This window comes from Centruroides sculpturatus, unplaced genomic scaffold, assembly GCF_000671375.1.
Source record: "Centruroides sculpturatus isolate CEXI.00-Female unplaced genomic scaffold, Cexi_2.0 scaffold42, whole genome shotgun sequence".
NCBI lineage: Eukaryota > Metazoa > Arthropoda > Arachnida > Scorpiones > Buthidae > Centruroides > Centruroides sculpturatus.
Genome location: NW_019384399.1, coordinates 775,934 through 791,668, shown reverse-complemented (window position 1 = coordinate 791,668; position 15,735 = coordinate 775,934). Strand labels below are relative to the sequence as shown.

Genomic DNA, 15,735 nt, shown 5'->3' with positions numbered 1-15,735 from the left:
ATATGTATAATATTCAATGACAAGAATTCAAAAGTCAATTGTCCCGCTGTAAAGAACTCTAAGCTTAGTTTGGATCATATAACTACCAGCCATAGCTAATACTTTGCCCGTCTTAATGAAATTTATCAATAGAAATTAAAAATCATTAAAAATCAAACATAGCAGCAATTCAAACCTATCATTTTGATACAAAGTCAGTCAAAAGGCACTGAATTTCATTATACAAAAGAATTGTCTAATTTTACACTGAATTTAACTTTCAATGGTGCATTGTTTAGTATCTTTTTATAATTCAAATAATTCCAAAAAAAGAAAATGGAATAAGTTTTCACAAATTTTCAAGGGATCTAGTACAGAGATGTGTAAAATTAATGAGCAGACGAAGTTAGTAATTTAAATATGTATTGATATACTGTTTTACATATATTAGTTAAAACAGTGGCAAGGTTTAAGGTGGGGGAAAATATTCTGTAGCATTTTAGCTAATTTTACTAAAAAAGTAGCAAAATTTTAGAAACCGTAGCTAATATTTTTCATCCGTGAGGCTGACCAGAACAATACACAATACATTATTGTTTGAACATTTGTTTATTTTCATAGATGCTGTACATTATTACAGTGTACTGCACTACCAATATAATCATAAATCTATCATTACAACCCACAAGCATCATATATTATTGAACAATTCTTGGTTTTGATTCACACCCGCCAACAAATGCAGAATGAAAATCAAATTCCCATCTTGGGGGGCCATTTATGGAGATTTTTAAGAAGTTGCTGACATTTTTTACATTAAGACAGTTTCCAATTCACCAAAATCTTTCACACGCAACAGTATGCAGTGGACATGAAAGAACAAATTCAATAACTTGATATACGAGGGTAATCTGAGAGAAAGTCATTTACAACTATCATATTCTATGCACTGTAAAGTACATAAGAAAATAAAGTGGATTTGAAAAAGTCCGGTGTCTAGTGTCAACACTTCATGGTGTTTCAAAAAATATATTAAATAAAATTATTTTTAATATTTATGTTTATTTACAATGATAAAACTCTTGAGATAACACCTTAAATACTTTTTAACAACAGTTTAATTTGTTGAAGTGGACAGCAGGATGGCCGAGCCGTCAATATGGCATCCTACCACTCTCGGAGACCCAGGATCGAAAAATCCCTGTCCCTCACCACCCGGCCTACCACACTCCCATTATACTCCGCATTGTGGTCCTGGCTGATTCCATAATGGGCTTGCTAAAAGGGGTTTTTAGTGCCCACGGGGCGGAAAGAGAGAGGGGGAAGAAGACTTTCAATATCGTGCATTAGAAGAGGGATCGATTTCCTAAAATTTTATTTTATAAATAAAAAAAAAATTCATATAAAAATTTCCCGTTAAAAGAAATTAATTTTATAATTTTTTATAGCCATTAATAAACTTATTTATTATTATTTTTTTGAAAATAAATTATCTTTAGAAAAAATAATTCCGCTAGAGGGCGGATTATTTCTGTTTCGGTTGCGGAAATTAGGAAAGTTTGTTGAAATGGCGAAGACGTATGCGACATATTTTATTTGTGAAAGTAACTTTAATACGAATTAACGTTAAACGGTAAGCAGTTTAAAAAAATGTATTCGTTAATTACTATTTTGTTCGTTTGTTGGTCTTACGTTTGCGGAATGAATAATATTACTTCTAAGGTGTTTGGAACCGACACGTCAGGGTTGTTAGCAGCATTTGGAGACTTTAATTCTGACAAATTAACTGATATATTTAGAATATCCAATGATAGAAGAACTGTGGATATTCTATTCGGCCGCGACGTAGAGCCCATATTACAGAAATCTTCGGTTAAATGTAGATTTGATGCCAAAACAATTATAACGAGCGTCATGCCGTCAGATTTCGATGGAGACAGCAAAATGGATGTACTCGTTACTACTATCACGTCTGATAGCGAGAACGAGACCAACGAAGTACGCATACTGTGGGGCAATAAGAGTAACTTGGACTGCGACGAAGATACGCACTTCGCCGCCATCGGTCAGCCTCTTGTGTTCGATTACGACGGAGACATGATTGCAGATCTGTTTGGGATGAACGAACGAGGAATCAAGACCGTTTGGACTTTCGGTGCTGGAAGAAATTTTACGGAGATTCGTCTCGGCCACGATCGGTCGAAGCTCGCCATACCCCACTCTTGCGCCTTCGTGGATCTGAATGGCGATATGGTCGCCGATCTGTTCGTGACCTGCGAAGAGTCGATACAGTATTGGATAAACGATAGGGGAAAGTTTGAGTTGAACGTATCTCTTCCGTATCCCAAAGATGCGGTTCTTCGCGGACAAGTTACTTTTGGCGACATAAATTCGGATGGAGTTTTGGAAAAGATACTGCCCGTCTGCAAGGATCCCTCGTGTTTTTCTTCGTCGATAATGGTTTGGGACGAGACGAAAGAGGATTGGGAAACGCTGTTTTCGGATTTCCAGAGAGACAATGCCACTTGGGGATTTGGGCCGTTGGGTAGAACTGTGTTGGAAAAATCTACTTTTCCGATCGTGTTGAGAATGGCAGATTTCAACATGGATGGGTATCCAGATTTTTTAGGTATCGTTCAGTCGAAAGTAACAAATATATCAAAAGCAATTCTTTTAATAAACAAAGAATGTTCTACGTGTCCGTTTGGTAGAACTCTGCATGCAGATTGGACCTTAGCTGACTTGGATCATTCGAATAATAATGTACAGATAGCAACGTTTTACGATATATTTCAAAATGGAAAAATGGATATTCTTTTAGTAAGTCAAAATAATAACAAATGGCAAATAAGTGCCATAGAAAATATTGTTAGTTATGATGCTTATTTTATCAAAGTGTTGGTCTTGAACGGTTTGTGTTATGTCGACTGTGTCGACGGAAATATTCCTTATGGAACTAATTATCCTGGACCATTTATTAAATATTACACTACTGATTCAGACAGTAGTAAACGAAGAAGTTCCTCAGTTCAGTTACATCAGTCTGCGTATTTTTCTCTTCAGCTGCCTTATAGCGTTTTTGGTTTAGGAGAGACTCCAAACTTTGTCGATAAATTATACGTGACCATTCCAGGATTTTCTAACGATAATGTTCGTAAGCACGAATGGAATCAAATAATACCAAATTCTCAAATGGTGATAATTCCACATCCTCCAGAAAATCCAAAAAAATGGGTAAATAAACTATTTGTTACTCCCAGCAGACTAGTTATTTTAACTTTGCTGGCTCTTGTAGGAACATGTATTGTTATCTGTACTATAATTGGTTTACTTCACTGGAAAGAGAAGAGGGAAGATCGTAGAGAAAAACTGCAAGAAGCTCATCGATTTCATTTTGATGCAATGTAATAAAATTACTAAAAATGCATTTTTGTCTGTCGGTATATAACATATTTAAATCAAGCCGATTCAAGGATATTTTTACTGTTTTTTACGATCAGATTCTAGTCCAAAGCAAGGTCATTATTATAAACATTGAAACATTGTAGCAATGTTTATATTCTTATCATATAATTTGTTTATTAAGATCATTATGAGATTTTTAATACAGAGGCAATTGATTCATCTATATAACTGGATGTAAAATATTGTGCTACATATTTTGAAGAAAATAGAATATTGAAACTTATTTATTAAATGTGCACATTTAATTTAAGTTAATTTTGAATAATTTTGTAATGAATGTATTACATAATTCTCAAGAGAATTATCAGTTTTTTTTAAAACTAAATTTTAAGAAATTTGAAATATCTTCAATTGTAAAATACTGTACATTGTGTAACCAGTATCAGAATTTCATTAAAACATTGTTATTTTTTGATAAGATGAAAATGCCCTAAAAATATAATATTTTGCTAAGGACAAATATACCGTATTTACTGACATATAAGATGACTTCACATACAGGACGAGGTGTGACTTTAAAGATCAAAATAAAGAAAATTGGATTTATTAATACAATTCTACTTTTATTTCATTTAATTACAAGTAAAATATCAAATGAATGTAAATGCACACATTGTCTATGCAAAAATTACTGGCATAAGGAAAAATGTAAAAGCGAAAACATAATTTGTTCATGTAAAGCTGGAAAATCAGGAACCTTTTTTTGCCAATTCTTAACAGTCAAATCCACTCTTTGTATTACACTTATGAGTTTCTCTAAATTCTGATTTCCAAATAATCATCTGTTTTCACATGGAAATGGATTAAAACTTATATCGTGCTCCCATGTGATTTTGGAATTTCAATTTCAAAGCTTTTGAATTGAATTTCAATTTGGAATTCAATTCAAAAGCTTTGCTTTTCCCATTGCTATTCATCTTTTTGCTCGTGCATATAGGACGACCTAGGAATTTGAAGCTGTGATAAATGAATAAAAACTTTGTCTTATATGCGAGTAAATACAGTATAGTAATCATAATTAAAAATTAATATTTAAAAATCATTCTAATCATTTTGTCTAATAATAATTTATTTTAAGACAAAGATTTTTAATTATAAGAACTTATATTTTTTGTTCACATGCTTAAAATTTATGTATTTATTTTCTAATAGTTCATGTATTTAATGATAAGTAACATTCACAGTAAATTAGAGTACAGGTAACCCCCGTATAACATGGCACTTCTATAGCATGGATTCACTCTAACACGGTTTGAGAATTGGTACCATCCCCCGTATAACACAGTACTTTTATAGCACGGATTCACTCTGACACGGTTCGAGAATTGGGTAAAACCCTCGTACAACGGGAAATGTAATAAATTTTTACATACTTAGTAATAATAGTTCACAAAAATTATTATTTTCGTGAACTATTAGTACTTAAGTATGTAAATTTTCTCTTCTCGCCTTCTATCGATATATGTGGTCCTTCTCGAAACTTGTTTCAATGTTGCAGATCGCGACGCTTTCGCTTTCGCTTCTGATGTTGCCGAATGTTTTTCCCTTATTCCATACTTGCTTTATTCTTCATAAGTGCTTAGCATCATATAAGGAAATTTATAAAGACCTTTTAACTAGAAGCAAGCAATCTAAAATTACATACTTTTTGCAAAAGGTAAAGCATGGATCTGAAGATAATGCAGAAAAATGCTCAGAGGATAAGGATAACTTGCCAAAAAGAAAACGCTCTCGGTTAATTAATAGTGTTTTTAGTGATGACGAAGAAAACATTGTTTAATTTATATTAATATGTATCACTTAAAAAAATTTTAATGAAGATATTTATCTTAATTACGAAAATATACTAGCATGTTTTTTAATTTTTGGAACCTAACCCTCCTTTTCGTATTAGTTCTTTGTTTCGTATAACACAGATTCGCATAACACGGCAATTTTTTGGCAATTATGTTCTTGTTGATGTTATATATAATTACACTCACAGTAATACAATTGCATTTATAATCTGATTCTTTAAGACCACAAGTATTGCTTATGTATATTATTTTTGATGTTTCATTTATAAAGCAACAATATAAACAATCATACATTGTTAAGTTAGATGCATTCAAAATAAGAGAAAGCTCTTAAAAAGATGTGAAAACTAGGGCATTTATAACATGATGATCCCTATTCAATTGATAACCATTTCAAGACATCTACGCCAACTTCTAACTTTATTACTTTTTTTATTTTTATTAATCATTTTCTGTTGATTGTAAAGTGTAACTATCTTCTGTTTGACAAGGATGCAGCAATATGCTGGTGCATCTTCATGCCATTGTTGTTCACTAAATTTGGATGTTACCTCATAACATCCAATTTTTCATCATCTGCCCCAGTGTACAGATGTTTCACACTGCAGCTTTTTTCTCCTACCATATCTCAAAGGTGTGCTTTGCTGTTTGGGTGGAACCATCGAGGTTTCAAAGGTGGCATTCCAGCGAAGTTTGAAAAATGTCTTCTGGAAATGTTTTCAGCAGCGGTACAAAAGATGACAAAAGTGCATCCATAGCCTAGGGGAATTATCTTACAGTATGTTGAAAAAGGATGTGTTTAAATGAAAGTTATGTTCACTTACTTTTGCATACTTAGTCCGAGAAATTATTAACTATGGCTTCATATCATATTATTACAGGATTCAAGTATAAAACTCATATAGAAAAACCTTGCAGATATGATTTTTAATGAATGTCTTGCATTTAATTTTCTTCCATTTTTTACACACCAATTCAAATTTTAATTGATATAATTAGGCACTTTAGACACTTCAAACATCAACAGTGTATAAATCTATATGCTTTGTTATATTACAATTTATCAGTTTGTTATCCTATAAGGGAGCTCATCCTTTGTCACTTGTGTATATAAATATAACAATTGTGCCAATCCCTCTTCAGGCTAGAAAGAATTATACAGTTCCAATCTGAAATGCATTGTTTTCAATAAAGGACAATTTTAATTGGTCTTGGTCTCTGTTCCACTCAGAGTATGTAATATATTAGATCAACATTTAGTCTCAAATTGTTTCAAAAGAAAATAATTTAAAATATAACAAGCAATTATTTATTGTGATATGATCACAATGCTGGCTGCAATTTTTAATCATGTTTTTATTCAATTTAAAATACATGCTCTCCACCTAAAATAAGTAGTGGCTTGCACTATACATCATACTTTTCCCATTAGCAATGAAGTTGTGCTGGTCATCTATCTCACTCCTTTCAGGAGAAACTTTTTGAATTGAAATAACGTAACTTCCAGTTTGCACAGGAAATTCTTATAAGTAATCGGGGCCTCTGTCCCTAAGGCTTCCATATCTGGGGTCCTGAATTTCATTTATTTAATACCATTCTAGAGATTAACCAGTAGTATCTCATTATTAATGTCCCTGTTAGCATAGGTGATATGGTGATATAATGGTGTCTCATATTTTTATTTCAAAAGATAAAATTTTTTTCCCTGTCTCATATTTTATGCTCAACATTTCCCATACGTATAGAAAAGATGAATACTCCATTAGATTTTAACACTATCTGAAGACATTGTGTATTTCTCTTTGTAAAATTCTGATCTTAACAAATGCTGTTGCAAAAGTTTTGAAGTGTGTCTAATATTCATCCACATTGACCCTATTTAGAAATTTTAGAAGTTTTTAGGATAATTTATATTAAAAATATATAATTTCTGGGTGACAGAAAATTTTAATTGTTAATTTCCTTTAATTTTTGGCTAAATGATTTCAAATTCAACATTATGACAATTTGGTTTCATTTAATGTATTTGTTACAATATTTACAAATTTTATTTTATCTATGACTTTTCCGAAAGATTCTTGATTATAAGAGGATTGGTGAAAGTATGAGACAGATTCAACAATATACAGTAGAGCATCGATTATCCGACTCAATTGGGGACTGGGGCTGGTCGGATAACCGAAAAATATGAAAAAATCCATTATTAGTGTAGTATATTATTATATCCCATGTAATTAGTATATTAGTATATCGCTATTAACCTACTTCGCGTTGAATTTTCCTCCATGTTAAGCCTATCAAATTTTTTAAAAAAATAATTGTCACTATTGTATCGTTAAAAATTAGAAAATTAAGCCTCGTTTAAATACTGGCTCCCTTTCATGGTTGATCCAGTGTTGCCAGCTAAAACACGTAAAAATAATAATAAAGTAGCCAAGATATAGCCAAATATTGTAACGCCACATCACTAGCGGACATTTGAATTTGCCGACTAGAACGCGGTCAGTTAATCAATGCTCTACTGTATTACACATTTAAAATGCAATTCTTAAACTCATTCATTTAACTGTAATTAAAACCACATCATCACATGCTGCATTTTGTTTTATCCTGAAGCAGAAACCAAATTTACTTCAAAGAAATTATTATTAATTTAATTTTAGCACCATAGTATATATCCAATAGAAAATGCTAATAAATTTAAAAAAAAAATCTACTGTATTATTATTAGTGCAAATTTTAAAATATAATTATCATTTTTTCCCCTGATAATGTAAATAAAATTCCAAACACAAACTGCTTCAAGACACACCTTTATTCCTAGAGTTGTTTGGAAATTTAATACATTTGTTAACTGCCATCTGAACATTAAATACAATCATAACAAATGCATCAATATGTGGTTGTCGTATTCCACAATAGAATCTCTCAGATCTTTAGTTGATGGTGAAAAATATGACACCGTGTCAATGGTTTGTAACCGCTGAACAGAATGTAAAATTCTCACCATAGTATAACAAGAGTGTACATACAATAAAAAGTTTTGATCTCAAGTCATGCTTTTAGCTTTATTATGATATATATCATTTAAGACACTTTCAAACCATAAATGCCTTTACAATACTTTTACAAATTATTGTATGATAAGGATATTTCAAACTCAACCAGAATATTTAACATAAAAAAGCAGTAAATTTCATATCTTAAAAGTATATAACTCAATATTCCGTACACCAATTTGTATATTAAATATTTTATTATTTAAAATATCACACCAAATTGATTAATATTTCATAAAATATATTAAAACTTAATATAAATGCATTTACAAGTTAAATAAAAAGCAAACTAAAATGTAATAATGCAGAGTTTCAGCAAACTTTAGACTAAGCAGTATTGTCAAAAAAATTTCATAGTCATACTTTACTGTATATATGTATATGTATATATTAAAAACTAATAATTACGCAAATAAATTATCGTCGTTTATTATTATTATATTAAATGACAAATTTAATTGCATAGTTTTATATAGTTTATATCTTATTGCAATATCGAAAGAAGGCAAGTTCATCATCTGATATAACAATCTCAAGCTGAAACCCTGCGTACAAAGAAACAAAATTAGAAAATACTCAATATATCATACTTAAATGTTGGCAGATTCCACAAATGTAAATAAATTTCAAGTTTCATAATCTTACTATTTACATTATTTATATATTAAAACTTTTAATGGTGAGAGAAAATATTTTACATATAAATACAAGTACTAAAAACAAAAAGTACCTGATATTATTCCTGATTTAACAATAAAATTATTAAGTATAGAAATTTTAAATATATATATATATATATATAATATATTTTTTCTTCTGTAAACTCTCTGGGGAAAAATATGTATTTTGAATTATTTGAATCAGTATAATGATGTATTGTGGTATTATTATTTATGTCCACAAGTGATTACTTTAATCTAGTAGTCTCCAATTTAATATATTTTATCTAGAATTTATCACTAATTTGTTAATTTCGATAGTATATATACCGAACAGTATAATCTTCACATGCTGTAACTATGTTAATTATACTGTTATATATATTAATCAAATTTATCAATCCTATGTTTTTTGTTGCTTGGAGACTTTGACATTCAATCAAACTAAATCTTAGTCCTGATTTTTAAATTATATATTTATATATATATATAATATATATTATACATATCATTCTAAAGTTCTTTGATTTTTTTTAAATTATCATATTTGTTTCAAAAAGTGATACACTATATGATTCAACAGATAGGAGTGATCTAATTATGTAGAATTTGCTACAGACCATAGATAATTTACATATATTAGAAAACACATTAATAAACAACTATGTAATGCAAGAAAGACCGATACAAGATCTGGTGAAGAACAAGCACAGTATTGCAGATGAAGTTGTCTGCTGTTTATCCAGCAGTTTTAATTTGCAGAATGGTCAACATTATAATTAATTTTCGTTGTTTCAAATTGCTGATTTCAGCACCTTTTTTTTTAATATATATATATATTTTAAATAATTAAGACATACATTTTGAGGAAAATTCATTCAATTATACATCAATAAAGAATAGACTTGGTATATTTTTATAATTAATATCATTAAGAGAGAAAATTAATGTCAATTTATATAAATTTAACTGTTAATGAATTATGTTAATTATCAATTTAATATAATAAAAAGAAATATGACTAGATCTATAAAAACAAAATGTTTTTATAAAGATAAATCAGAACTCCTTTTCATAGGAAGTGAGTTGAATGTATATATATATGATTCACATTATATTGACTACATCTATATAAAAGAATCACAATTTAATATACATAACAGTATGTGGATGGCATAACAAATATGAGCCTAAAATACTTCCTCCTCCTTTAATTATCAAATGGAATTGTCAAATTTAAAATTTTATTGTTAGTTTATTATACAGAAGAATGGATTATTGTTGTTATCTTTTATTTAAGATACATCTAACCAGAGTAGATGGCTATGGAAAAGAAAAATTGAGATCTTAGTTAAAATGTATTAACATAAATAAAGAAAAAAAATGACTAGAGTTTTGATTCTATCTACAGCATAGTATTTTCTTTTTTTTTTTTTTATCACTATTGGAATTTACACAACTGATGGCTGAATACAGCAGTGACTTTCACATAAATGTTCGATGAGATCAGAATACATGGAATGTAGAGGACATTGGATGTAAATGCATAGTGACTAGCAAATCTTCCCTGACTGTTAATAGAATTTATTTGCTAATACTGATCTGCAAAATTTCACACTTGTGGAAACTGTCATAGTCTTTACAATATCTCTCTTATTATTTAAATTATCATTTAAATAGTTTTGACTTTTATCTAAAAATTAATAACCTTTCAATGACTAGACAGATAATTAAACATAGGTTGTGGAATTTAATAATTTTTTTAAATTGCTTTTTTGACTAACCTTTATTTAATGTTTCAGAATCGTTTTGATAACAAATCGGTATGCTGTTTGGAAACTTGCTCTCAATCTATTTGGTTTTTATACATAAATAAATATGAGCAAGATTGGTTTGGTGACTATCAATTATTGAATTTGCAGAATTGTGCTGCATGTTAGAAGTACTTAAAGAATTAAAAATTCAGAAAACCTCCCGAAAGTTTATTTGCAAAGCCACCCATTCCACGGCCAATGGTAGTTATACGTCCAACAACATTTTGCGTAGCATTTTTAATGCTGCTGACGTATCCCTCTGCACCTTCTTCTTGGCTAATGGATGCTACTCTTGCTTTGGGAACTCCTTCTTCAATACCAGTTTCTGGATAATCTCTTAAGTAAAATAAACATAAATTATTAATAATAATAATATATAGAATAATTTTGGCATTAAAGATATTTTAACTTGTAAAATATTCAAATTTCTACATAGATTCCACCACCAGTTATAAAATTTCCATTTATTATAAAATATATAGTAATCATAAGTTATTTATTGTAATTTGCTTTTCTTAAATATTATAAATCTGTTGACCAAGAAGAAAATTATTATAAATTTGATGATAATATATTAATTTGCAGCAATCTTATTTGCATTTCTTTAAATTAATTTTTGAACTTTAATTATAATTTCCCTCTCTCTCCTACTTCAATTATATAACTAATTCTTCTCAACATCTGTAAAATAAAGTAGTATTCAAAAATAAATTAATTGTCAGTCGAAAGTCTGTAATCAATAGTTCTGTAAAGTATTGGAATGTTCTCATGTATTTTTCACTTCAAAGCAGGGCTGTGGAATCGGAGTTGGATGGTAAGAAAAAGTCAGAGTCGGAGTTGGAGTCGGTAGATTTTTACACGACTCCACAGCCCTGGCAGGGCTGTTGAGTCGGAGTCGGAGTTGGATGATAAGGAAAAGTTGGAGTCAGAGTAGGAGTTGGAGTCGGTAGATTTTTACGCGACTCCACAGCCCTGCTTCAAAGTATTCCAGAACTGAAAAATACTCCTAGTATTACTATATATAGCAGCAATCTTCCACAACTACTAGCTTCTTCATGGGCATTTTCCACCAAAATGACTTATATAGCTGTGCTTCTATAACATCCTCATTTTACATGCTATCCATTTATGTAAAAATTTCAGCTGAAAAATTTTTTACACTTATTAAACCTTCAAAAAACTGTTGTGGAAAATTGCTGCCTTATGCAAGCAATCACATAATTGCAAGCATAAGGTGGCAAGTTTTCTCTCTGATATTATGATAATCTGATTCCATTTTTAATGACATGATTACTGTAAGAACATCATGCATGTTTGTCAGCTATGCAAGACATAATGACATGGTGGTCTGCAACTTGCTATGACCCTGAATGCTTGGCTCTGTAAGATAGCCTGGAGTGCTATGATCTTCAACAATTTAAATGTTTTTGTGGCTTCATTTTATGCCTTCAAAAAATAGAAAGACCAGAAAATGATTTTTCTCTAAGAAATATCTCAACCCTCCCATCATTTATTTCCAGGTGAACTTGTTTTACACTAGCCCATTCTATTGCAAAGTTTGAAGAGCTCCCTGTGGGAACCTGGTCAGGAACATTGCTCTGTAAACAAAACACTATCTTGTAAACTAAACAATGTATGACACTGAAATTTAGCATATGCAGAGATCACATTATAGGATTTTTCAGAATAGCAATCAGGTAAAATATAATTACATGTGAAAAATTACTGCCTTATGCATGCAATCTGTAAAAAAACTGCAAGTGATCACAAAAATTAAATTAAAAATAATTTTTAATCTTAACAATTTGTTAAATTTGTGAGGTCATTCTATGTCATCATATTTAACGAGTAGTTGGGTCAATTCTGCATAATATTTATGATCTTTTGTTTTGCTTTTTATGCTGGTTCTTATGTTTCAGAAAACTCAAAAAATGATTTATCCAATGTTTTTTTCCAATTTATATTTATAAATGTTTTAATGTATGCATGTATATTAAATTCAATAAATTATTAAAGATTACTTATAATCATGAATGAATTATATTTTTAAAATATAAGAGTTACTATATATTCAGTAATAAATGAAAACAGATAATTTGGAATCATTTAATATACTCACTTTTAACTATTTCATATTATTTATGCTGAAATTATAATAACAGCTTTTGATATAAAATGTAACAAAACAAATAGCATAATTTATATTATATTTATATAAACAAAGCATAATATTATTGGAAATTTCATAAAATTAAAATTTTTCTGTTTTAAATATATTTTGCCTACTCTGAATCTTCTTTCTCTCGGTTTGCAGCTTCTGATACAGATGCCGTTGCATTTTCCAATTGTAAACGACTACTAATAGTTTGATAAATTTTGGAATTTAATTTTTCTTCTTCAATTCCTTGTAACTCAAAATCAGAATATAATTTCTGGAAAGAAATGATGAATTTATAAATAAACAAATATAATAATGAAATATATTTGCCCTCTTATTTAATTAAAGCCCAAAATAGGATTTATTTTAATAGTTCATAAATTTCTAATATATTTTATCTTTAAAAGTATCAGATTATATATTAATACATTTATTATATCTATGATACTAAAAGCTTTTAAATAAACTGGCAGTTTCATATGAAAATTAATGTTTTTAAATACTTTTAATATTTATGAATTTTGAATTCAATGAATTCAGGATCATATAATGAATGCAATTTGTAGTCTAGGAACAATGTACTAGTGAAAATACTTAGTTGTTTTTCTTTCACCTGTATTTTTATTGTTATTGCAATTTATTATCATTTCTCAGTTCTATAATAATTCTAACAATTTCAGAAAAACTAACACTAAAAAAAAAAATAATGTAGCAAGAGAAGGCAACATTATCTGTAAGTTTAATTGAATTAACTGATGAGAAAATTTCATTTTCAGAAGCTCTGGAAATTTACTTTATAACAATGAAAAGAACAAGAGAGCCTACCAGCATTATAATTACCAAGTTTCATGTCTTAAGTGGTTAGTCAGTCTCATTGACAATTATCAAAAATGACTTTGAAAAGTTTGTCTTTTGTTGGATAGGCTGTAAATTTATAATAATAATAATAAATTTTAGGTTTGGAAGGACCTTCACGGTAGGCATCCCAACAATCTCAGCCAGGATCATATTGACAGAACTGCATCAAACTGCTGACTCATGGATGCTATCTTGGAGAGATGGAAGGGTTCATGAGTGCCCTATGAGGCAGTTATAAATATAAGAAAGAACAGAAACCACATTTAAAAGACAAAACACACAGATGACACTTTTAGGAAATGCCACATTATATGTAAGACTCTACAACATATCACATTAGGTTAAAGCTTTTAACACAAACTGACTAATTACATTAATATAACCAAATAGCAAATATATCAAAAGGTTGCACAGAAACACAAACTTTTAAATACCCAGGAACCATACTACAAATACTCCTCATACAGTCATACTGTGATCATTCCATAATCACAGATAAAACAATCCATATATCAACATACCTAACCCCAATGTATTGATACTGATCCAAACTCAAACTTTGTATAAAATTTAGTAGTCAGAAAATTAATATTAACTAATTCAGAATGTACAGATACATAATAAGATCAACCTGGAATAAGATTTAAATTATGCAGGAGTTGCATGTTTTATTTTTATATAAAAACAACTATAAGCCAGAATGATATTCTTGTAAAAAAATAAATATATATGTTTTTTTCTATGTCTAGGATCAGCAATCTTTTTGAAAAAGTAGTTTTTTTAAAGTTTGAATAAAAACCAAGGTCTAAGAGCAGTAGGAAATATAAATGAAAAATATGTTTTAATTACACTACAACTATAATTAATAGTATCTGTTTTTTTTCAGGTGCAAATGTACTTTGTTTTAAAAGTAAATTAGCAAAACAAAGATATTTAGAGTAAGATGTCATTCAATAAGTTTTAAAATTATAGTAGTTAATAAAATTTTAAAAAGTTTTGTTTAAAAAAGCTATCATCATTAAATCATACATATTAATAACACAAAATTGATTTTAAAAATATAAATGAGAACATTACCTTGCCAATATGAGATAGAGCTGATAATTGAAAAGAATGAAGACCACGGTCGATACGTTCTGACAACCAAGTACATAACATTTGCATTTGAGATGCATACCATTGCTTAAAAATAAAATTGTATATTCATATTTAATATCTGACACGTTGATAATTTCATTTGAAAAAATAAAATTACTCCATTCTTATGAACAAATAACCAAATAATGCTTTAATGGAGTTTAGATTACATTTTATGAGAATTAGCAGTTTCAGGCCAGTAGTCTATCTTCAAATACTAAAAAAAAAAAAGTTTTTTCCAGTTTGAATTTTCTGTTTTTACAGGTATTTGAAGATAGGCTACTAGCCCAGTGTTTTCCAACCTTTTTTGTGCTATGCCCCACCAAGCCTTTCTAAAATTCTTATGTCCCCCTAACATATACAGCGGCTATACGGTTAACTTAAACTCTGGACAAGTCTATTTTTGAATTGCCCCACTTTGGGAAACACTGTACTAGTCTGAAATTACTAATATTCAAAGTATAATTTAAACTCCATTAAAGCATTATTTGGTTGAAAATAGGAATGAAATACTAAATATAGCAATACTTTTACATATATTATACTTGAAGCACATCATTCCAAAACCTATCTTATTCACTTTCACTTAATTTTCAGTATTAAGTTTAAAGCTTTAAACTGATACTGAAAATTAAGTTTAAAGCTTAATTTTCAGTATCAGTTTAAAGCTTTAAATTTGACAATGCCAATATTGGTTTATAAATAACATGCAGAATGCTGTAAGCTTATTTTTTTAATTAAAACAGTTCTTTACACTAGTAATCAGATAGCACAGGTGGTACAAAAATTTAAAAAGTGGATAAGATGGAA

The 15,735-nt window shown here is 29.3% G+C and overlaps 2 protein-coding genes across 2 annotated transcripts in view; one reads left to right on the top strand and one right to left on the bottom strand.

Annotated features, from left to right (window-relative positions):
• The first annotated feature begins 1,504 nt into the window (after positions 1 to 1,504).
• On the top strand, positions 1,505 to 4,031 carry LOC111618588 (T-cell immunomodulatory protein-like). The gene has a single exon (XM_023360142.1). The coding sequence runs from the start codon at positions 1,630 to 1,632 to the stop codon at positions 3,385 to 3,387; it is 1,758 nt and encodes a 585-aa protein (XP_023215910.1). The 5' UTR covers positions 1,505 to 1,629; the 3' UTR covers positions 3,388 to 4,031.
• A 6,345-nt stretch (positions 4,032 to 10,376) lies between these two features.
• The window catches only part of LOC111618562 (calcium-dependent secretion activator 1-like), a 120,097-nt gene continuing 114,738 nt past the window's right edge, over positions 10,377 to 15,735 (bottom strand). The window contains exons 31-33 of the mRNA XM_023360122.1: positions 14,866 to 14,970; positions 13,059 to 13,204; positions 10,377 to 11,108 (exon numbers count right to left, since the gene is read on the bottom strand). Of these exons, the coding sequence (XP_023215890.1) occupies positions 10,913 to 11,108; positions 13,059 to 13,204; positions 14,866 to 14,970 (447 nt within the window). The 3' untranslated portion in view covers positions 10,377 to 10,912. The remainder of the gene's footprint in view (positions 11,109 to 13,058; positions 13,205 to 14,865; positions 14,971 to 15,735) is intronic.